We start from the raw sequence: 24,802 nt of genomic DNA on the forward strand, positions 1-24,802 counted from the left end.
TTTCAAATAAAATACATAGGATTCAAGATGAGGCAGACCCTGTAAGAATGGCAACTTTATTTAGAATAGCTCCAAACTGGAAACAACCCAAGTGCCCATCAGTAGGAGAATGGATAAATAAGCACATGGTAGATATTCATGTAATGGAATATTATCTTAGAACAAAAAGAAATTAAAAACTGATATACTTAACAACATGGAGGAATCTAAGACACCATATTGAGCAAAGAGAAGCCAAATGCAAAAGTATATACAGTGTGAATACATTTATATGGATGGTCAAGAATGCAAAACTAATCTATGATAATACATGGGCACCTGGATGGCTCATTCGATTAAGTGTCCAACTTCGGCTCAGGTCATGATCTCACGGTTCGTGAGTTTGAGCCCCGCATTGGGGTCTGTGCTGACAGCTCAGAGCCTGGAGCCTGCTTTGGATTCTGTATCTCCCTCTCTCTCTGTCCCTCTCCCACTCATGCTCTGTCTCTGTCTCCCAAAAATAAGTAAATGTTAAAAAAATTTAACCTATGATAATACAAATCATAACAAAGTTTGCTTCTGGATGGTAGGAATGACCCAAAAAGGGCATGAGGGAAATTTCTGGGATTGAAGTTTTTTGTATCTTGTTTAGAATGTGGGTTTGTCAAAATTGGCCAAGCTTCCAGCACAGGCTTCAGTTTAGAAGCACTGTGAGGATAATAGAGGCCACTGATCTCCAAGATCATCGCTTACCAATAAAATATTGATTGACCCAAATTACCTAAAAGGACTTCTAGTATTTTACCAAGGGTTCTGCAATCTTTATGGGAGTTAATGCCTTGTGTCATTTAATTACCTAATTAATTCAAAAATTATTTATTAATTTCTTATAATTTGCCAAACAGGAACATAACCATGAACACAACAAAAAATTTCTCGTTATGGAGCTGACATTTGAGTGGGAGATATTGGACAACTGACAAAGAAACAGAAGTACTATATAATGCCAGGTAATGATAAAACAACGAAGAAAATAGCAGGGTCAGAGGACAGAGACTGACAAAGGGCTGTTTTGGATCACGTGGTTAGAGAAGTCCTGATCAAAGAGGTCACATCTGAAAAGAGATCTGAATGAATTGAGGACAGAAGCAGTGCAAGTATCTGAAGGAAGAGTGTTCAGGCAGAAGGAAGAGCTAGAAAGGGGAGAGTGATAGAGTATGAGGTCAAACAGGTCAGATCACATAGGGCTTTGGTAAACCTTTCGAGAGAGGTGGATTTTATACAAAGTATTAAGGGTACCATTAGAGAGTGTTAACCAGGGGAGTGATATAATCTAACTGATGCTTTAAGAATGGGAAAAAGGAAGAAATGAAGAGATATGCCCGACTCTTAGGGAAGACTCAGAATAAGACCCACATTTTTTTCCCTTCACAATATTAATATCCTTCACACACACCTTCTGATTCAAGCTCTGTCTGGGGCCAGATCACATATTTCTCGATTTCAAACTCTGATTTTCATTAACAAGTTTATAACCCAAGATAGTCATGTGTTTATAAAAAGTGAGGTAGGTAACTTTTCTGTATGTAGCAAAATTTTTCATAATAAATTGTTGGAAAGAAAAAGAAGGAGAGAGAGAGAGAGAGGTAGGGATTTGCATCCTTTATCAGGCAAAATTCACCAGCAACTAAATATGAATGTTATCATTCTCAACACCTCTCCACAAAATAAAGGTTCTGTTTTTTAACTAAATGTGGAACCTTCCTTCCAATTTTTAAGTCCAACTTCTCTGCCCAAGTTAGTCCTTGTTCCACTGTCTCTTAGGTAAGTCAGAGCCTCAGTACTTCTTTCTAATCTCTCCCCCTGCCCCCGATTATTCTCTGAAAACCTACAAGGGAGTGCAATGTTAATTAGTGGCGTGGGAGGGCAGAAAAGTCCTCTGACTCCCCCAACCCCATCTGGAAATGCCCTTATGTTCAAACAACAAAATGCAAATATTAAAATCCTCAGCAGGAAACAAATTGTAAGCACCTGTTGTTCTCCCCAGAGAATCTCCTTCTCTCAATCATTATTCTCCCACTCTTGAGACCCTAGATGGCTTCATCCCATTGGCCCTTTAGATCCTCCTAGGCCACAATTCTGCTTTCACTAAGACTTGATGTTCTCTATCCCCAGGCTACCATAACTCTGCCTCTGACAAGGCTCAACTCTAGACTTTATTGGGGAAGAGGGAGAAGCTAAAAGCTGGCGGTAGAAGAGAAGGGGAAATACAGGGAGCACTCCAGAGACAGTGGTGGCCCAGAAGTGGAATGAAGCTGCCAAAACAGAGACCAGAGAGCCTTCTATCCCCACATTTCCGGATCCGTAACTCAAGAAAGCCTGCCAAGGCATTTTATTCTCCAGAATCAAACTGCCTTACACTATATACAATCACTTCCTCCGCCATTTACCTCCACACGCATTTGCTCCAACTGCAACAAAGGAAGAAGCTACTGTTTTGCAAGCTTGGCTGCTACTCAGCCTGCAGGGAGGCTTTCTGTGTTGAATATCGCCATTGATGGCGAAAAATTAATTTTCCTTTGCAGGCCTCGCTGCCTAATACGACAGTTTTTCCAGCTATTAACCCCCCCACCTGAATATCTCTCACTTGGACCTAGAGATGCAATAATTTAATGCTATCCTCTATATCCTGGCTTAAAGGACCACACCAAGAAAGACATTTCATTACAGGCTAGGACATAATTTGTCTACTCTTCATGCATGCTTGTACCTAGAAAACCAACAAAAGGAAGAGAAAGTGCACACCTCTCTCCCCACAGATTTCTGTTCTGAAATGTTAACAAAACTCAAATTTCAAGAAAAACAAGGTTCATCTTCTGCAGTAGCACGAGTATACTTAGAGATGCACTATTCAAACATCGAGTTCTAACAAGTGGCCTCTAGCTTCTGATAGAACTACTTTGGAAACAGGTGCCCGCCAGGGTACAAGGATGCTGCAGTTCCAGGGCGACGCTCCTCTGCCCCGAACAAGGCAGTGTGACAGGCAATAAAACTTTCTCTGTTCGGGACTTCACACTCCCGGTGAGGGAGTCCATCCTACCCGCCAACCACCATGCATCCCGGGTGAACGTGCCCCTGCAAGGCAGATTTGGGGACAAGTTCGGCGAGGAGGCTGTGGAACACTGGTCCCAGATCTCTCAATTTCAGCAGTCTGTCGCTCATTCAACAAAACAGAACAGCCACAGCGCCCCTGCCCACCAAATACCGGTACCCTCCCCTCTCCTCTCAGGAAACTGCCACTGGCATTCCTGATGAGCGACCCTGGCAGGGCTCGCCTGTAGTTCCGAAGATAGTTTCCTATCCGTTTCCAAAGAAACTGCCCAGATTCTGGAAAGGAAAGAAAGCCCTGCCCCCTTTCCACTTTTCGAAGGTAAGTGTTTGATGTTTTGTGGATATATAGTGTCCACAGAAAGGTCCTACAAAATCCCGAATTTGGGATCCTCAAGAGCGCGCTGCTCACCTCACCAGGTCTCCGACCGCCGAAAAGCTCCAAACCCGCGTCTGGCAGCGGGACGCCCGCGGTCCGCGGGTCTGTCGCGGGTTCGCGGGGCTGGAAAGGACCGGGAGGGACGGGGGGCAGGGCAAGGGCGGGCAGCCGCGCCCATCGCCGCGCCGAGGGCCGGGCGTGGGGGCGGCTGGACGGCGGCGCCCGCCTCTGCGGTCTGCGCGGGGCGCGCGCAGCCCTCCCCGGCCGCCTCCGGCCCGGGCGCTGGCGGGGCCGCGCCTCCCGCCCCTCCCCTGGCGCCGCCCCGCGTGGCGCGCCGGACCCCGCGCTCGGCCCAGGAGGCCCGCACGGCGAGGACGCACGGATTCGCGAACCGGACGCGCCGCGCTCCCGGCGGGCCTCGCGGTCTGCCGCCCGCTCCGCCGCCCTCCTCCTGCCGTCCAGCTCCGACCCTCGGTCGGCGGGAGCATTACCCTAGCCGCCTCGGCCCGGCCCTCTGGCCCAAACTCGACAGGAACAAGGCTGGAAGGATTCCATGCAAAAGTTCCCTTTTTTATTTCTGGGATGGAGTCACCAAGTAGTGTTCTTATTTTATGCTCTCTAGGTTTTCCAAAGTCTTTACGTTGAGTTTGTACTCATATCATAGTCAGAAAGACGAAGTTGGGGCACCTGGGTGGCTCAGTAGGTTAAGCAGCAGACTTTGACTCATATGGTGATTTCACGGTTTGTGGGTTTGAGCCCCGTGTCAGGCTGTGTGTGGACAGCTCAGAGCCTGGAGCCTGCTTTGGATTCTTTCTCTCTCTCTCTCTCTCTCTCTCTCTTTCTCTCTCTCTTTCCTTCCCCCATTTGTGCTCTCTGACTCTCTCTCAAAATAAATAAATAAACATTAAAAAAAAAGACGAGAACATTACCTTTTCCAGAAATGTTAAAAGGAAGCCACAAATGAGATGTCCCTCTATTCAAAGGTGTGTGAGCCTTTGTGTCTAAAATACCCTGAAGAGGGGTGCCTGGGTGGCTCAGTCGGTTAAGCGTCTGACTTCGGCTCAGGTCACGATCTCGCGGTCCGCGAGTTCGAGCCCCGCGTCGGGCTCTGGGCTGATGGCTCAGAGCCTGGAGCCTGCTTCCGATTCTGTGTCTCCCTCTCTCTCTGCCCCTCCCCCGTTCATGTCTGTCTCTCTCTGTCTCAAAAAATAAATAAACGTTAAAAAAAAATAAAAATAAAAAAATAAAATACCCTGAAGAAGTCATAGGGTGAGAGATCAGGAAAGGGTCTCTGGAAACTGTTTAGACTTTTCATATTTTCGTTTTATTTTAAAATCTCAGACGTATTTATGCTGGTTGGGAAATGCCACATTTTTACCACTGCCTTGAGGAAACCCTTGGCTGGCCACGGAGTCAGGGAGGAAAGCCAGCTGGGGCCACTCCCACCCCAACAAGTCGGCGGTGACATTCCTAGATGTCTCATACACAGTGTTACTTAACCAGAAGAATTCTTTTCACAGGAGGGGTTTTACTAAGGGGGGAAATAAGAGGAAAAGGGGAATGCCAAGAGTTATCTCTTGCCCAAGAGCAAGAATTAGGTCTGAAGTTGTATTCAGGACTCTTTCCAGAGCTCTCATTCTTTGCCCCCAGATACTTTCATTTGGAACATGAAGAAACTGAGGGGGTCCCATCTGATCCTCCTCCTTGGTGTTGCTGTAGTTAAGAAGGTTTTGGGGTTCCTCTTTTCCTTAGGACAGCTGACTGCAGAGAGCAGAACCACATCTTTGGCTCCGTGGTTCTACATTGAGGATTTGTCTTTTTGGTCTCTGTGGAGCTTTTATTTTACCTCAGAACTTCTCTATGCTTGTAAGCTCATTATTCTCACCATCCCCTCTGCATTCTGCAAGATACTGGAATCTTTCTTTGAATGTGGTTCCCACCTGGAGTTCCAGTGTTCTCTTTCTTGGATGGGAGTATTCCCAACTCCTCACTTGCCAGACACAGAAGGTTTTCCATCTTTCACCAAGGACTGCACTACTTACCTCAGAAATGATTCTGGAGTCTTTCCCCTCCTCCACATACCCATGTTGCTGCTCTTGTTAGACTTTTATTACCTTGGGCTGAATCACTTTAATAGTTTCCTAACTGGTTTTCTTGCCTCCTGTCTCTCCTCACCCCCGACACAGACCTAAGAATGTCACTCTCCTAATAAAACAAACAAAACATTCCTCCTACCTACTGCCCACCCCATCCCACTGTTGCCAAACTTGCAGTAACTCCCCTCTGCAATTGGAATATAGTCTAAACTAAACTACTTTCACAACTGTGAACAAGCTTCCTACCTTCTGTTTACTTAACACCTGTGTTCCAGTTATATGAAGCTGAGTCAATTGCTCCTCTTTGTATGTGTGTGTGTGTGTGTGTGTGTGTGTGTGTATATTTGTCAAGTTAACTAACATGCAGTGTATACAGTGCGCTCTTGGTTTTGGTTTTGGGGGTAGATTCCTGTGATCCATCACTTACATACAATACCCACTCATCCCAAGAAGTGCCCTCCTCAATGCCCATCACCCATTTCCCCCTCTCCGCCCCCCATCAACCCTCAGTTTGTGCTCTGTATTTAAGAGTCTTTTATGGTTTGCCTCCCTCTCTGTTTGAAACTATTTTTCCCCTTCCCTTCCTCCATGGTCTTCTGTTAAGTTTCTCAAGTTCCACATATGAGTGAAAACATATGATATCTGTCTTTCTCTGACTGGCTTGTTTCACTTAGCATAATACCCTCCAATTCGATTTACAGTGTTGCAAATGGCAGGATTTCATTCTTTTTTTTTTTTTTTTTAACAATTATTTATTATTGAGAGACAGAGAGACACAAACCATGAGCAGAAGAGGGGGCCGAGGGATGGAGAGACACAGAATCTGAAGCAGGCTCCAGGGTCTCAGCTGTCAGCACAGAGCCCTACGTGGGGCTCTAACTCACAAACCGTGAGATCATGACCCGAGCCAAAGTCGGACGCTTAACCGACTGAGCCACCCAGGTGCCTCAGGATTTCATTCTTTCTCATTGTCAATTGCTCCTCTGTGAATTCCCCCTGGATTTTTAATGCCACTGTTTATTTTGCTCACTCTCCCCTTATCCTGGATTTCCCTTTATCCCCATCTTTGCCTGTTGAATTGCTCCCAGACCTTCAAGATCCAACTCAAATGCCTTCTACTTTAATGAAGTTCTTCCAGATCTTCCCAGTCAGATCTGTGAGATCAATGAATGTCTCTTTCCCAGCACTCTGTGTTTCTGTTACAACACTAAGTTCAGCTGTATGTTATAGCTGGTTGTGTCCTCCTGTCTCCTCACTGCCAGGGCCTGCAAGGCAGGGTGTATTTCTGACTCATCTTCATCCCCCATGGCAATTGGCCACACACACATTTTAAAATAAATAACTATTCTTTGGTTGTATATAAGCTGTGTGCTTATTATAAAAATTCAAGTACATAAAAGTATAAGAAAGGAAATAAAACCCCACGCCCTGAAAGAACCACTGTTAATATTTCAGTGATCATATATTCATGCATCTCTTTATGCACATGTTCATCTATATAGGCCCACATGGAATTATTTTGTGTGTGCTATATTTTCTTTCATATACACTCTTTTCTAATCTTTTCTTACCTGACTCTCCCCCTTACTACTCTCCCTCACTCTCAAATTATTGAAAAAGTTAAGCATGCCAACATAACTTCCTTCCTATATAGAGAGTTGTTTTTTGTTGTTCTTTTTATTTATTTTACAGAATAAGGTGTCATAGACTTCCGTGCTTCTTGCTTTTCTCAGTAAATAAGGAGTCTTAAAATCCCTCCAATTCAACTAGTATTACTTGAATTCACTCTTTTATTTTAAAGGCTGCATAGTGTTTAAGATATACCAAAATTTGTTTACAAGTTCCTCTATTCATGGCATTCAAATTCTTTAAAAAAAATTGCCACTGCCATGAATGTTTCAATAAACATCTGTATATGTATATCCAAATGGCTTGATACTTTAATTTCTGAGGGATTAATTCCTAAATATGAGATCTGTCTATTTAAAATGTTAAATAGGTTGCCTTCTAAAAGACTGTAACAATTTGCTCTGTATAGCTTTAGCCATCCTGATAAGTGAATAGAGGTAGTTTGTTGTTCCATTATTTGTATTTCACTGATTACTAGTGAAGCTATTTTCTCCCGCTTTGGATTTTCTGTTCTGTAATTGCTTTTTCATATACCTTAATTCATTTTTCTTCTTGAGTTACTGGTCTTTGTCTTTTCAAAGTGTAAGAATTGCTTATACATTACAGATGGTAACTCTTTAATATGTTGTATGTGTTGCATGTACTTTCCCCAATCTCTTGTTTATCTTTTAACTTTATTTGGAATTTTATTTTTTTTTTAATTTTTTTTTCAACGTTTTTTATTTATTTTTGGGACAGAGAGAGACAGAGCATGAACAGGGGAGGGTCAGAGAGAGAGGGAGACACAGAATCGGAAGCAGGCTCCAGGCTCCGAGCCATCAGCCCAGAGCCTGACGCGGGGCTCGAACTCACGGACCGCGAGATCGTGACCTGGCTGAAGTCGGACGCTTAACCGACTGCGCCACCCAGGCGCCCCTGGAATTTTAAAAATCAACTACAACTTATTCAAGTTGACATCAAATTAATTTCACATGCCTTAGGATTAGAGACAATACATTACTTAGGAAACCAAATGGATTTTGCAACTTCCTTGGGAAACCAATCTTCTATTTCAGTATTTCATAATTTATTCCAGAATTGTTATATCGTCCTACTTCTTAATGCCATACTCAGTCACTATTAATCCACTTTGCCCCGTTCACAAATGTATTTGTGTTTATATTATAGCACAAATTTTCTATATATTGTTATCTGTCAGAGTCACATTAAATAGACTATTTTGATCATCAAAATTGTGTTTAGCGAAGTGTTAACACATTTAGTGGTTATTGTTTATTTTTTTCTGCCCCAAATTCACTCCTTTGGGAAAATGCCTCCTGCTGTCCCTCCCATGAAATTCTAGAGGTCTGCCAATCTTGGAACTCCACTCTTTTTTGACCACAATAGTGGTAATAACCCATACTAGAACAAATGGTCTCCCCGTTGCAGGAATTTGAATACTGAATTTTAGGTTGGCATTATCTTAAAATGATTGTCCTTAATTCCGGCACTAAAATCCTCAGATATACCCTGTTGTTTTTAATTTTATATATTTAATTATTTTCTTAGTGGTTGCTCTGGGTATTGTAATTAACATGTGAACTTAATCTATTTGGAGTAATACCAAATTCATTTTCATAGCATACAATATCTTGCTCCAACAAAGCTCCATTCCCTCCTCTCTCTTTTGTACTATTATTTTTACAAAATATTATTTGTGTTATTTTATACATTATAAGCCCATCAACAAAGTTTTATAATTTTCTTCATGTGGATTCTAGTTACTGTCTAGTAAGTAACCTTTTATTTTAACCTAAGGACTCCTTTTAGCATTTGTTGTGGGTCAGGTCTGCAAACCACAAACTGTCTGGTTTTGTTTTCTTGGAATGATTGACTCTCTCCTTCATTTTTGAAGGACATGATTGCTAGATGAAGAATTCTTGGTTGATGGTTTTTTCTTTCTGCACTTTGCTTTATCACCCCACTGCCTTCTAACCTCCATAGTTTCTGGTGAAAAGTCATCTGTTATCTTGTTGAGGCTTCCTTGTATTTGAAGAACCATTTTTCTCTTTATGCTTTAAATAATCTGTCTGCTTTTCTACAGTTTGACTATGATGTATTCAGGTATGGATTATTTTGTACTTATTGTACTTAGAGTGTGTTGAGCTTCTTTTCAAATTTGGGAAGTTTTAAGCCATTGTTTCCTCAAACATTGTTTTTGCCCTTCCTTTCCTCTGTTCTTCTGAGAGTCCCAAGATGCTTATGTTGGTACACTTGATTGTGTCACACAAAGTCTTTGAGGCTTTGTTCATTTTTTTTCCTTCTTTTTGTTCTTCAGACTGGATTATCTCAATTGATTTATCTTCAAGTTTGCAGATTCCTTCTTCTACCTGTTAAACCTGTTAAGCTTCTCTTGTGAATTTGTCATTTCAATTATTGTAATTTTCAACTCCAGAATTTCTACTTGGTTCTTTTTAATAATTTCTGTCTCTTTATTCATATTCTCTATTTTGTGAGACATTATTCTCATTCTTTCTTTTAATTCTTTACATACAATTTCCTTTTATTCTTTGACTGTATCTGTAAAGCTGACTTGAAAACTTTGTCTAGTAAGTTTAAAATCTGGACTTCCTCAGGAATAGTTTCTTTTGACTGCTTTTCCTCTCCCTGTGTATGGGCCATACTTTCCTATTTCTTTGTGTGTCTCATAATTTTTTTGTTGAAAAATTGGGCACATTAAATTATATATTGTAACAACTCTGTAAATCTGATTTCCTTCACCAGCTTCAAGGGTTGTTGTTGTTTATTTATTTATTTTTTTTTTTTTTGTTGCTGTAACTATTGCTGTTGTTTGCTTGTTTAGTGACTTCCTTGGCTTATTTTGTGAAGTCTGTGTTTTTTGTCCTGTGATGTCACTGAAGTTTCTGCTCAGTTAGCTCAGTAGTCAGCTGATTAAATAGAGATTTCCTTCAATGCTTTGAAACAATAAGTTTTCCATCCTTTGGTGAAGAGGTGTGTGTGTGTGTGTGTGTGTGTGTGTGTGTGTGTGTGTTGGGGCAAGACTTTAATGCTCTATCAGTTTACAACTCTGATTTAGCCTTCACCTCCTGCATTTCAGAGTCTCCAGGTCACCCAGAAGTGAAAGTGGAAGGGTCTTCTCAGGTCTTTTCTGGGTATGCACACAGCTCTGCATATATATTTGGCCTTCTACATCTCCAGAAACATGTGAGAACTCTTCAAATCCCCCTAAAAAACGTTTCATTCTCCAGATTTTTCTTTTAAGTTTTTTTTTTTTTAGGCCAGTCTCTTATTCTCCTCAACTCGTTCTGCTATGTCAAGAGGCTGTGATATTAAAAAATTGTCACTGATCATTTTTGACGAACACCCTGGGGATAGAGCTTCTCTCAGTGACTAAGGTCTGAGCCAGGTCAGATAAAGATAAGCCCTATGAATGGGACTTTTTCTGGGAGGTAACAGATGGTCACATAATGACAGTTCTGTGATTATGGGCTGTTTGGATGGGGCTTTGGGGAGAGCTCCAGCTCCATTATACACCCTCCATTGGCTGCTAGACTGCTGCTTTCCACAGCTATCATAGTTGTAAGGCTGTTGGTCTTTCAATCTACTGCAGGACTGTGGTGAGGCAACTGGGAATAGAACAAGTTAAGATGCTAGAAAGCTTATTGTTCTTATTGAGATTCAGCCACTCTATTTGAATAAATATTCTTTGGATTGTTGCAGGTTTTTAAAATTAATTTCCACAGTTCTGAAAACGTTGATTTTGGCAATTTTTTGTAAGTGTTCTTGTTGCTTTTATGAAGATGTGGATTTTTGGAGGCCCTTTTCCACTATTCTGGAATGCTTCTCGCATTCTAGTTAACCTATCGCTAAGTATTTTATAGTTTTGTCACTATTTTGAGGGTAATATTTTTTCCCATTTACATAGTTGGCTTATATATGAAAAATTAGGTTTAAAAAGTTATTTGATGACCAGCCATCTTATCCAACTTTATTTTAACTCCATTATGTTTTTTAATAGAGTCTTTCAAAAATTCTAGATAAACAATCATATCAAAACCAAATAATTTAGTATTTTCCCAGTATTTACAATAATTTAACATTTTTTCTCATTTTTTTGCATTTTCCAACTCTACAAAACAATAGTGAACAGCAATGATGGGAAATTTCCTGTTTCATTACCAATTTTAACAGAAACGCTTAATAGTTTCCATGTTTAGAGTAATTGATATTACTTTTTATTGAATGTTTCTATCATATTTAATACTTCTCTTCTTCCAACAATGAATGTTGAATTGAACTTCAATTTCACAAGGTTTTGGGGAAATTTAAACTTTTAAAAAATGTTTACTTATTTTTGAGAGAGAGTGAGACAGAGCGCAAGCGGGGGAAGGGGCAGAGAGAGAGGGAGACACAGAATCTGAAGCAGGCTCCAGCTTCTGAGCTGCCAGCACAGAGCCCAACGTGGAGCTCCAACTCGCAAACTGTGAGATCATGACCTGAGCCGAAGTTGGACACTTAACCAACTGAGCCACCCAGGCGCCCCTAAATTTAAGTCTTAATGTTACTCTGGGCTATTGCTTAAAGGTAACTTGTGAAATATCCGTCTCATAACCTGGAATTACTTGGGCACCCAGCTGAATTATAAATTGAGATGTTACTACAGAGACCTTGAAGAGGCTAGAGAACACACCCATGCATGTTTTAATGGAAACTTTCTGAAGATAAAATTTCTGTCAGAATGATTTGTGACATTAAGGGTTCTACTTAATTGGAATGGGGGGATTCAAGGTAGATCAGAAAGAAAGACATCCTGCATCAGACTGGCAGATGTGTTTGGGATAGGCAGAGTCATTGTTCTTGCTGTAGACTCTCCTGGTATTACTTGAAACCCAGAACACTGAATCAATGAGCTGGAATTAGCAGTGGAACTCTGACTAGGTTAAGCCCTAAAGATCCCCTCTTCCTGTCCCCCATGCTAACCCTTCTCATGAAAAAGGTAACTTCTATTTTTCACCTTCCTGATTCCTCATCTTAACTCCCTTTTCATTTTGTTTCATTTGAAAATTAAAATAAGTCTCCAGAATTTTTACCTTGAAATTCACCTGAAAGTCATAGAATCCCCAGGCCTCATCCTTTTTAGCCAATTAGTAGCAACAGGCATTGAGACTCAGCACCCAGCTCAAGTTCTTGAGATGCTCCCTGCCTGGCCTCAAACTGACCTCCAAAGGCTGTCTCCAGCTTGCACTGGTACTTAGAAGGCTGTGGGTAGTTTGTGAATGCTACATTCTAAGAATGGACTCCTGTCAGAATGGCATTTATTCTTTTGTTGTTTTTTCAATAAATATTTATCAAGTGTAAGAGATACCAACCTCTCCCTTTCCATGTTTTCTTACATAGTCCTTCTAATTTCTTGGAAGTGTTAGGGAGAAGTCTACAATCCTTCCTATTTTCACTTCCCACCTGTTGTCTCTCATGGAAGGTAGATTGGTTTGTATGATTGTTTTAGAAAAAGGATCACTGCATTCACATGGCCAAATCCCTGCTTGGCTTTTTTTTTTTTTTTTAAATGATGTTTCCCATAGGATATATGCATTCTTCTTTTCTTTGTATGGTAGACTAACTGGGGAAAACCCTCCTTCTGTAGATAGCCTGTGGTTGTACAAGTTCTGCCTATGCTTGGTTCAATATGGTTAAGTTCAATTTGGGAAGGAGGAGTATGAAACTCATTTTGGCTTCTAATCCAGGCTGTGTTCTTTAATCTAGCATTACCATAAAAACTGACATTTGGATTATTATATGATTCCTGGAGTGATATTTTTGTTGTTCAGAACTCGGAAGTAAGAGGGAATAATTCTCATATTATTCTCATTCTCAGACTCTATTTATTGGTGTTCATTCTGTACAATATCCTGCTAAGAGCTATGAAGAGGTCAGAAGATTATGTACATGGTCCCTGCCCTCAAGAAATTTGTAGTTTTGTAGTGTAAGACATTCACACAAATAACAACAATTCAAAAGAGATACTATCATCCAATATTTTGAAATTTTTTTCTGGCTTAAGGTGACAGATGCTGAAGATACAAAGATATATCTTCATGGTTTCTGCTCTCAAGGACCATAAAAAGAAATTTTCACAGAGAAAGGGAAACTGACCTAGTCTAAGAAGGGTAGAATCTTAAAAGGCAGAGATAGGAGAAGATAGTCCAAGTAGAGGGAACAACATGATCATGAACTTGGAGGCAGGAATGAAGACAAGCAGTCCACTTTGAGAGAACTGGGGAGATCTTTAAGGAGAACACTGGGAGATAACTGGACAGGTATATTGGAACCAATTGTGTGGTTTCCTGATTGCTGGCTAATCAGAGGTAATAGAGCCTATGGGTAAGTGTCTATGACCCTGGGTAGGAAAAAAAGGGTCCCAATGGACGCTAAACTCCTTAAGAGAAAAAAAATGTCCACCAAATAAATACTTTCCTCTATAATTTACTTGGTATGTAAGCACAGAATATCAAAACTGGCAAAGCTTTTAGAGAAACTCTAGTTCAAATTCTTTATTTTAAAAATGAAGAAAAGTTCAGAGAGATGAAATGAATATTTGTATGAACACTGGAAGCATACCTAAAAAATACTTAAAGATGATGCCAGAGTGAGAAATCATCCTAAGAAATAAAAGCAGCAACAGGATCATCTTTGACCAAGAAAGGCAGAGTCTCTCCAGAATTCCAATAACACAATGAGTAAGAACAGTTTCAGGAACCCAAATTAAATAATTTCCTATAAAGTGAGTGGGAAGCTTTCTGGTCTTTACATGTATGGATACTGGTCTTGTATGAACCAGGGGGACTGAGTCACAGTAATTACTAGATTATTGTAAAGGGTTTTGGTGTTTGTTTTTTTTTTCATGTTACAGTCATGCACTTAAATGACTTTTAGGTTAAATTTTCAACCCCCAACTAGCCTTTAAAAGGTAAGAGACGTCTTTTGTTAGTGCTTGCTGGAATGATGGGAGACCAATGGAAAGCATTGCCATTATGAGTCTTAGCAGGGAACCTGTCTCCTAGGCCTTACTTGTCAGACAGTGAGTTCCATGGGACAGGCAGGAACAAGATGTAGAGGGGAACACCTGTGGGAAACAAAAGTAAACATTGTATTAAGAATAATTAAATTAATAAAATGGACATTCTCCAACCCATCTTAGTCACCAAATGTTTAATGCACTGTGGCCCCACGCAGCCAGAGGGAGAGTTTTAATAAGCACCAGACTCCCCGAAACTAGATGTCCTGAATCCAACACAGTCGATGTAAAGTGCCAGTCCTTTGAGGTTGGGAAGACTGCTGCTTGTGCAGCCTTTTTGGGGGATGAAAGTTGAGAAGAGGTCAACCTTGGCATTCTTAAGCAAATGTGTTGGGTTTTTTGTTTTGTTTTGTTTTGTTTTGTTTTTTTGCCTTAAGAAAAACAGGTTTGGGGCGCCTGGGTGGCTCAGTCAGTTAAGCATCTGACTTTGGCTCAGGTCATGATCTTGCGGTTTGTGACTTTGAGCCTGGCATCGGGCTCCGTGCTGACAGCTCAGAGCCTGAAGCCTGCTTCAGATTCTGTCTCCTTCTCTCTCTCTGCCTCTCCCCCACTTGTGCTCTGTCTCTCTGTCTCTCAAAAATAAATAAATGTAAAAAAAAATGTAAAAAAAAACCAGGTTTATTTATTTATTCAATAACATACAATTCACCCACTTAAACTTTATAATTCAGTAATTTTTAATATATTCACAGATATGTGCAGCATCACCAATTTTAGGGTAATTTCATTACCTCAGGGGGAAAAAAAAACATCTGGTGAGAATGAAATGTAGACTTACCATCTGATCCAGCAATTCCAATTCTGTGTATATGCCCCAAAGAATTGAACTTAGGGACCTGAACCCATTATTTGTATCCTCATGTTCATAGCAGGCAAAAGGTAGAAGCAACTCAAGAGTCCATCACCAGATATAAACAAACATGGTGTATGCATACGATGGAATATTAATCAGCCTTATAAAGGGATGAAAAACTGACTCATGGTACAACATGGATGAACCTTGAAGATATCATGCTAAGTGAAAGAAGCTAATCATGAAATGACAAATATTGTGTGATTCCACTCATGTGAGTGACCTAGAGTAGTCAAACTCATAGAGACAGAAGTAGAATGGTGGTTACCAGGCGTTGTGGGAAAGGGAGAGAAGAATAAGGAGTTATTGTTTAATGGGTATTGAGTCTCAATTGGGGAAGATGAAAAAGTTCTGGAGAGGGATGATGGTGATGGATGCACAAAAGTGTGAGTGTGCTTAATGCTACAGAATCGTATAACTTAAAAATGGCTAAAGTGGTAAATTTTGTTGTGTACATTTTACCACAGTTTTTTTTAAAGATGGGGCCATCATGAAGAGGCCCTTGAGAGAAAAAGCGTTTCTAGCCCATCTCCAGCACAACTAAAGTTCACGTGCAGAGAGAGGGTGAGCTGCAGCAACAGAGAGGCTTCTTGCCTCTACTTGTGAGCCATGCAACCAACACACTACTTGCTCCCTAGCATGTTTCCTTATCTGGGAAATGGGAATAATGAAGCAGCATGGCTCTGATAGTTATTGAACTTTCTTGAAATGTAAAATTCCTTTAGACCACTATAGTATATACTCACCAACATAAATGGTATAAAACATAAAAGAAAATATATAAGTAAAAACAATGGAAGAAATCCCATACTCTTTAGCTGTCTATCACCGCCTAGTCCTCATTTCCCCTCCCCACCAACCCTTCACCTGAAGAAACCATTAATATACTTTCTCTCTCTATAGATTTCCCTATTCTGGGATTCCTTATGAATGAAATCATAAAATGTGTGGTCTTTTGTGAATGGGATTTTTTGTCTTTTTTGCCTTTAACTAAGCTACCTCTGATTGTGAAACACTACATTTCCATGGTGGGAACCCTGGAGATGTAGGCAAGCCCTGGGCAGGGCATTTGGGATTGTTAAGAATGAAACTGAAAGTCCTAAAATTAAAGCAGTTTTAAAAGTTTTTCTTATTATAAAATCATATATTTATTGTAAAAATCTCAAAGAATATTGAATAGAAAAAATAGCAAAATAAAAATCAGCTCTACTCACAACACCCAGAAATAACCATCAACAATTTTTTTAAAAGTTTATTTATTTATTTTGGGAGCGAGAAAGAGAACGTGAGCAGGGGAGGGGCAGAGAGAGAGGGAGAGAGAGAGAATCCCAATCAGGCTCCACACTGTCAGCGCAGAGCCCCATGCAGAACTTGATCCCACGAACCATGAAATCATGACCTCAGCCAGAATCAAGAGTCAGACAACCGACTGAATCACCCAGGCACCACTCACAGTCAGTGTTTTAATATTCTTTCAGACTTTTTGCTATGCATATAATACTCTCACATATACATATAATTTATTGTATTAAAATGTTTTTACATATTTTTCTGATTATAAAAATTAGAGATGTTTATTGTAAAGCTATTGAAACATCTTATAGATGCACCAAAATTTAGTTTCATAATTCTTATTGCTTGGCATTTAGCTTGTTAATGAACATATTTAAAAAGCTCTCCAGGTGAATGCAGTACATATGAGGGGAATCATCTTACTGTCAAGAATACCTGAACAAAAGGCTCCCGCCTTTTTATGGACCTGTGGGCCAGGGGGAGGGAGAGGGAGGGAAGGGATAGTAATGGAAAGGTATGGAGTCAAAGTGGAGTAAAGTGTCTCAACCAAGCCCAATAAAGAGGGCTCTATCTGGAGGCTTTTTGGTTAGGAATATAGATATGTACATGAGCACGGCTGGTTTGGGTGGGGAGAAAGAGGGCTGAGTCCTCGACTGTGACTTCTGCCAGAAAATTGCCATGCTTTGGCAATGCATCAAGTCTGGTGTGGGGAAGGCAGCTTCTACCTATGTAGCCAGACAGGCAAAGCCTTATAATTTCTTATGATGGGGTCTGAAATATCACACATAGGATGTTGGCCTGGGGCTGGATTCCTCAGTACATGATGACAAATTGCCAAAATTTGTCCCATATCCCTTCCCACCAGAGTATGTGAGAGTGACAGTTGAAATGGAAGTTTGTCAGGGACTCAGTAGGGAGGACTGAAAGGATTTCTTCTAGGATATATAAACTGACATCTGAGGGCAAGACACAGAGTTCAGCATGACTGGGCAACTGAATGAGCCCCAGAGAATCCTAAATAGGCTAAGCCAGGATCTGATGTAATGGGTCCCCTCCTTTTGGGAGATGTAACTGAGTCATCTCCATATCCACTAGACTGAGGGCTCTACTTTTAGAGTGAATCCTAAGCACATATCGTGTGAATGCTTGGCTCTGCTCCATGACCTCAGAAAGTTATGATAAATCTTCTAAATTTTGTTTAAAGTTTATTTATTTATTTTGAGAGAGGACAGAGAGAGAGCACAAGTGAGAGAGGGACAGAGAGAAAGATAGAGAGGGGAGAGAGAGAGAGAGAGAGAGAGAGAATCCCAAGCACACTCCACTCTGTCAGAGCAGAGCCCAACATGGGGCCTGAACTCATGAACTGTGAGATCATGACCTGAGTCAAGATCAAGAGTCGGACACTTAACTGACTGAGCTACCCAGGTGCCCCAAATATTCAAAATTTTAATTTTTTTCTTAGGAAATAATCTATTTTGGTTGATTCCTCTTGAGTTTCCTCTAAGCCCTTTTGATTATTTTCAACTTGCACTATTTCTCTGAGTAATGGGTTTTCTTAGTCCATTACCCACTGTGTATAGTGCTTGTATTAAATTTTCCTGCTTCAAGATTTAAATACTGTGAAATTTAACAGAGAATAAGCACTCTCTGGTTAGCTCATCCAAACCCTCATTATTTCATAAACTTTTATCGCATCTCCTTTTAGTCATAATTGTTTTGGCCTGGTCTATTCTTTTTTTAACCCGTAAAATGGATTATTCTCAAGCCCTTTGGCCACTCTATGTGGACCTTCCTGAGTTTCATTAAATTATTATTATTACTACTATTATTATTTTGAGTAACTATCATAGAGAAGAACTGTTGTAGGTTCTCAGAGAGGGACACAAAGTTGAATAACTTATGGTTCCTTATGAACCTACTATTCTCTTACCTTGGCCTACAGAATTAGCCCTTTGGGCCAAGTTTTTGGAGTGGAGATAGGACAGGACATTGCAGGTGGACAATCTATTCGCTAAGCCACAGGGATGTTTGACTCTTCAGTAATGAAGAGAAGAACTGATGGAAGTTAATTTCTTTAATTCTTTGTGTCATGGAAATAGATTCTCCACAAGAATAAGGGTGAGTGAACTTCAAGTTTCTAGCTTTTGCCTAGATTCTACCTCCCTATAATGAGTTCTAACACCAACTACCCAGAATTAGGCTAAACTTTACAGGTTAATGGCATAGTCCTCCACAAGACGGCCTTCACTTTAGATACCAGCTGTAAGTTCAGGGGTGCTCAGGCCAACTTTTAACCTGATGGCTACAAATTTTGGCGTTCCCACTATCCTCTCAGGTTTGATAATATTTTAGGATGACTTAGAGAATTCAAGAAAGTGCTATACTTATAGTTTTTATTATAGTAAAAGGATACAAAGCAAAATCAGCCAAAAGAAGAGACATGTAGGGCAGGTTGGGAAGATCTCAAGCTCCCATCATCCTCAAGGACATATTGCCTTCCTGGACAACACGTCTATGTGTGATAATACACACAGCAGAGGAAAGCTTACTTGAGCTTTGGTGTCCAGAGTTTTAACTGGTATTTCATTATATAGCCATGATTGAATCATTACCATGTAGCTGAACTCAATCTCCAGACCTCTCCCTTTTCTAGAAGTTGAATTGATATCACATCACTTAAAACCCCAACCATCTGGGATAGCTAGCCTCCATCCTAAGACATCTCATTAGCATAAATGATCTAGGGGCCCATCATGACTCACCTTGCTAACAAAAACTATCACGTATGGTCTGAGGGACTGACCATGAATAAGAAAGTCTCTCCTATTACTCCAAAAATTCCAGGGATTTAGAGATTACCTCTCAGGACCCAGCGGCAAAGGCCAGCCAAATTTTTTATTACACAGTCCCCTTGAGGTCTCTCCCTAAGCACCTCAACATTGGCCTCAAGGAGTCATGGTTTCTCCTCTACCCTGCAGGCCCTATGTTCACAACAGGTGCACTGCCTTCTGGTAGTACCTGCTCTCAGGCTGGCAGAACTAAGACATTACTCTGTAGCTAATTATTAGAGGTCAAGCAAATCCACACAAAATAGTCCAACATCTACACAGGAAATACTCATATGATAGCAGGGGGATCAGTATTCTGAATTTCCAATCTGGCTTCTTTTTCTTCCTCCTTTTGTAGAAGACAAAGAAAGTTGTGAGGTTTGGTTTTGCTAAAAAGTTTTGTCTTCAGAAATGTTAAGGGAATGTTAGGGAGAGCTTGGGCAAACCAGGCATTCCCATATGCTGTTGATGGCATTACTTTTTAGAGAGTAATTTGTAAGTAGCTAAATGAATGTAACAATAAATTGAGAGGGACTTCTGTTCATAAATTGCATTTAAAACTGAAAGTTGACACCACAAGACACTAGGTAAGAAAAACTAGATATGTATACATTTTCCAGAGAACCATCAACTCATCACTTTGAGATAGGGTCAAACACCTCCGTAGAGCTTCTGGAAGGAAGTAAAAGTGGCACCACCACCACCACCACCACCACCACAACCACCTCAACAGCATTCTGAGTCTATTTAAGAAGACAGGAAGAATGGGAGAAATGGTCAATAGTGGTCTTCTGATAATAGACTACAGTGATCATGGTGAGAGGTTTTGCCTTTCCTTGGGTGACAGAAGGATGAGTGCTTTCTCTTCCCCGAATCCAAGTGAGTGGGGATGCCAAGAGAATCATTAATAGAAATTAGGGACACCAGAAAGAAAGGGAGATAAACATTTCATTTCCAAATGAGGTCTGCTTAGGCATATACAGGTCTATTTTCCCCTGTGCCTACCTAATATGGGAAAAAGAATTGGAGAAAGTGTATAGCAGCTGGCTTTCCATGATGTAGTGTGGCAAGGACACTTGTTTGTCCTACGTATTGAGAGGATCCTACAGAAAGTATCTGTACTTGAATTATCTAGCCAGTACTCCATCCAAGAAGGTTACCTATTTGGAGAGCAATAGCCATGGAATGAAGGACCCCAGTGGCCCTGTATTAGAAGCTAAGGTGGGGAATGAATAGAAGGTTGAGCTGGAGCCAGATCATCTTTGTCAGGGGAGCTATGCAGCAGAGAGGGAGGCTTCACCAGACCCCTTCAAAGAACTCAACATTTTGATGCCTGCCACACAAATAACATCAACTATCTGCCTGGCTTAGCCAGAGAAGCAGCACAGCCAAGATATTTAAAGTCAAGAGGCGTTTGCCTTTTACCTTGACTCCATTCCATTTCTATCATTGAAGGAGCTCCTAGGTCTCTCAAGGGAAGGTAGAGCTTTGAATCAGCTTTGAAGTTTTAAATGGACTGGAAATGTATGGAATTTTCTCAAGACACCCTTAAGATCCTGAAGTGTATTCAGTATAACATCATTAAAAGTGATGATTGTCAGGGGCACCTGGGTGGCTCAGTTGGTTAAGCATCCAACTCTTGGTTTCCCCTCACGGTTCGTGGGATAAAGCCCCACATCAGGCTCTGTGCTGACAGCATGGAGCCTGCTTGGCATTCTCTCTCCTTCCTCTCTCTCTGCCCCTCCCCTGCTTGCACATGCTCTCTCTCTCTCTCAAAATAAATAAACATAAAAAAAAAGTGACAATTGGTAAAACAAAACTACTTCATGTTTATACTCTAACAAGAAGAGAGTCTTTAAAAAAATAAACCAATTACATGCACATTCCCTTTGATCCTGCAATTCCACAGTTAGGAGTTGAGATGACAGGTGTAGTAGGTAATAAATGACAAGTTATATATATAAGGATGGTTATTGCAGCATTATTTGTAATAGCAAAACCAACAGTTGTGAGAGAAACAACAGCAACAAAAACTAGAAACAACACAATGCTATCAGTAGGATACTGATTAAATCAATTGTCTCATAATCTCATATTTAAAACAAGATCTGTATGAATTGACATAAAACAGCTCCAAGATATTTTGTTAAATGAAAAAAGCAAGGGGCAGCACAATGTGCTGGTATACAAATTAAAAATGTTTCTGGAAGGATCCAAAAGAAACTTAAGAGTTATTTCTTTTGAAATGAATGACTGGGAGACTTATATTTCACTTGATAACTTTAGGTGCTATTTGAGTTTGTTTCTAAAGGCATATGGTAATTTTTTTTTAATGAAGAATTAAGTAAATAGGTTGTACAACAAGGTGAATGTACTTAATGTTACTGAACTGTACACTTGAAAATGGTCAAAATGGCAAGTTTTATGTTATGTATATTTTTCCACAATAAAAAAGTAAACAAATACATGTAAATTTATTTTAAATATAAGAAGTATCAAGAGGAAAATAAAGAGCTGCAGGAAGAGATAGTGTGTGGGAGAGCTCTGAGGAGGCAGTAAAAACAAATTCAATGCCTTGTCTTGTGACTCTCATTGAAGCCTATTGCACATGAGGCCTACTGAGTCTTTTATGGGGGGGTTCAGAAAGAAGCCAGGACATGCATGTTTGTCTGGAATAAGTTGAGGAGGGCAGCCTGGTAATTTTTTATTTCCATCCGAGTTGTGATTAGACTCTGCACTGTTGTGTGAAATTAAAGAGCAGGAGGATTTATTGGGCAGTGTGACCAGTTTTCTACCTGAGTAACCAAGGGTTTGACTTGCACAGAGTTCCATGCAAAACCCGGGCTGGATTCTTGGTGGATGAGACACTGTCCTAGACCCATGGATGCTGAGAACATCAGAGCCTGAAAGGACCCTGGGTATGTCCACCTTTACTTGAGGACACTGAGACCCAGAGAATGACATGAACTGATCCAAATTGCATGGATGCTAAATGACTGAACTAGGATTGTACTTCCAGCCCTGGTCAAGTACTGTTTTTCTAAAAAAGTGACACCAGCACTGTGCTACTCATGGCTTGACTATCTTCACTCAGTTCTTCTTCCTGTTAATTACCCAACGTCTCCTCAGAATTGAGGGTCTGGAGTTTGGTCATTATTCTTTTGAAACACTGAAGGATTCCAGTTGCTAATACCTTATCTATAATGTTTTCACCTACATTCCATATGTGAGATTAGTGTATAGTTTTCTGGTTTTGTACTACTCTTTTTCACCAATTTGGGGATGTATGTTTTTTCATATTTTAGTATCTTAGAAATAAGGATGTGACTGACAGTTGCTGTTGGCAAGGCCTAAGTCATGACATAGCTGTCATTTTCTGTGCTTGTGCCTGTGTGAACTTGTCTGAGACCTTCCACTGCCATCTGCAGCAGGCGTAAGAAAGCTATGGCACTGGGGTGCCTGGATGGCTCAGTCAGTTGGGTGTCTGACTTCAACTCAGGTCATGATCTCACTGCTTGTGAGTTCAAGCCCTACATCGGGCTCTGTGCTGACAGCTCAGAGCCTGGAGCCTGCTTCACATTCTGTGTCTCCCTCTCTTTGCTGCCCACCCCCACTAACACTCTCTCTGTCTCAAAAATAAATATTAAAAAAAATTTTTTTTAAAAAGCCATGGCATTAAACTTGTGAATGTGAACACCAGCATTTGGGAAAAAGTAAAAATAAACAAACCCAGAGACACTCATAGACCTCCTTTTGGGAAAGGCAGTATTGCCAATACTTTTGATGGTATGGAGGACAATATTGTGTGGAAAAAAACAAAGATCAACAGTTTTGAATTGAAAACGATTCAGAAGAGCTTGAGTATGAGCATGAAGACTTTTTTTTTTTTTTTTATGAATGCACAAGACTGATAGAAGATAGTCTTTTAAAATAGGACTAAAGCAGTGCTTTCCATACACTTAAAATATAAACTGTAAGTGCTAGCTAAGAAAGTACTTTTTAATGGTACATAAAATAATGTGAATCTTATAATCATTTGCACCTATGTCAACAACATCAAGCTTTAAAGAATAGTCTCATTTTTTTCTCTTTAAATGAAGAGTCCCATTTTTTTTCTCTAGGCTTTGACTATTTAAATAACATCATAAATTTCTAAAGGTCAACTAACACTCAGCTATGAACTCATGTAATCCTGTGGGCTTTTCCAATGCAAGGTTTTTAAGTACCATTTTAAACATTTCTATCGTTTCTATGCTAAATGGCCTATTTATATTTTCCTTATTTCAGGATCCATGTTGGCAATCTGTATTTTTACTAGGAAATCACCCATTTTCCTTAGGATTCCAGTTTGTTGCCATATGTTTTTCTTATTATACTTTTAATTTCTCCTGTACTTGTCATCTTTTACAGAATTCATAATTTTATCTACTTTTGCACAGTTCTTCTTAATTAGGTCAGATATTTTGCAAAGGAGGGCTTTTAAATTTATTTGTGCTTTCTACCTCTTTTCTATTACTTTCATTTTAACTCTAATCTTGATTAATTTGCTCTTCCCAATTTTTTTTACTTTGTTGCTCTTTTTTCTAATTTCTTAAGATAAAAACAAACTTTATTTTTTATGTTTTCTTTAATAATGAAATCACTTAAGGTATATATTTTCTTCAGAGTACAGTTTCCACTGTGATGTTTGGGTTTTGGTAAAAAGCGTTCTCTTTTTCATTGCTTTATGAATACTGTATTTATAATTTTGTTTTGATTTCCTCTGTATATGGTTTTTAGTCTTCCTTACATTATTTATTGTCAACTTTATTGAATTAAGATGAGAGAATGTGGTTTTTAGAATCTGTTAAGTCTTTCTTTGTGGTCAAATATGAGTGATTTTTGTAAATTTTCTATGGGTACTCCAAAATGTTTTGTTGTTTGTTTGAGGGATATTAGACTCTATACAGAACTATTACATCAAGTTTATTGATTGTATTATTCAACTTGTATGTCATCCCATATTTGTTATATACCAGATTTGCCCAATTCTGAAATAAAGTATTAAACTCTATCACTATAAATGCATTTTATCAAATTCTTCTTGTATTTCTTCTAATTTTTTGCCTTATATATTTGGCTGTTATTTTGTTTGGATTATACACCTATCAAAAGTTGAGAAATAACAGAAGTAAAACCAATGAATCATTGAAATAATAGTAGAAGTTTATTGCACATACACCAAAGAGACAGTTTGCCAAAATATGAACTCAGACTCAGAGGTATATTGTTCTGAAGCAGCTTATGTAGTAAGAAAGCAGTGACTGTTTATTCTTCACAGAAATTGGTTATAATATTAGAATCTTCCTATATGATAGGGAATTGATCAGTGGTTACCTCAGATCAACCTTGGGAAACAGTTTAACTATTGCTTATGATTTCTGGAGGCACAAGCAAGAAATGACCCAGGTCACATTAGCATTGCAAAATAAGCTAAATTAAACTTTGTATGACTGACCTGGTTTTATCTGCACAGGGAATTTTCAAGGTTGGTCTTTGTTTTTTTAACAACTTACACATTGC

At 39.8% G+C, this 24,802-nt stretch overlaps 1 protein-coding gene across 4 annotated transcripts in view; it reads right to left on the bottom strand.

Annotated features, from left to right (window-relative positions):
* LRRC58 (leucine rich repeat containing 58) overlaps positions 1 to 24,802 on the bottom strand; it is a 106,344-nt gene that overhangs the window by 45,764 nt on the left and 35,778 nt on the right. For all 4 annotated transcript variants that reach the window (XM_042954975.1, XM_042954978.1, XM_042954977.1 and 1 more), the window contains exon 4: positions 14,260 to 14,314. In XM_042954975.1, the coding sequence (XP_042810909.1) occupies positions 14,260 to 14,314 (55 nt within the window). The remainder of the gene's footprint in view (positions 1 to 14,259; positions 14,315 to 24,802) is intronic.

This window comes from Panthera leo, chromosome C2 (assembly GCF_018350215.1).
Source record: "Panthera leo isolate Ple1 chromosome C2, P.leo_Ple1_pat1.1, whole genome shotgun sequence".
Taxonomy (NCBI): domain Eukaryota; kingdom Metazoa; phylum Chordata; class Mammalia; order Carnivora; family Felidae; genus Panthera; species Panthera leo.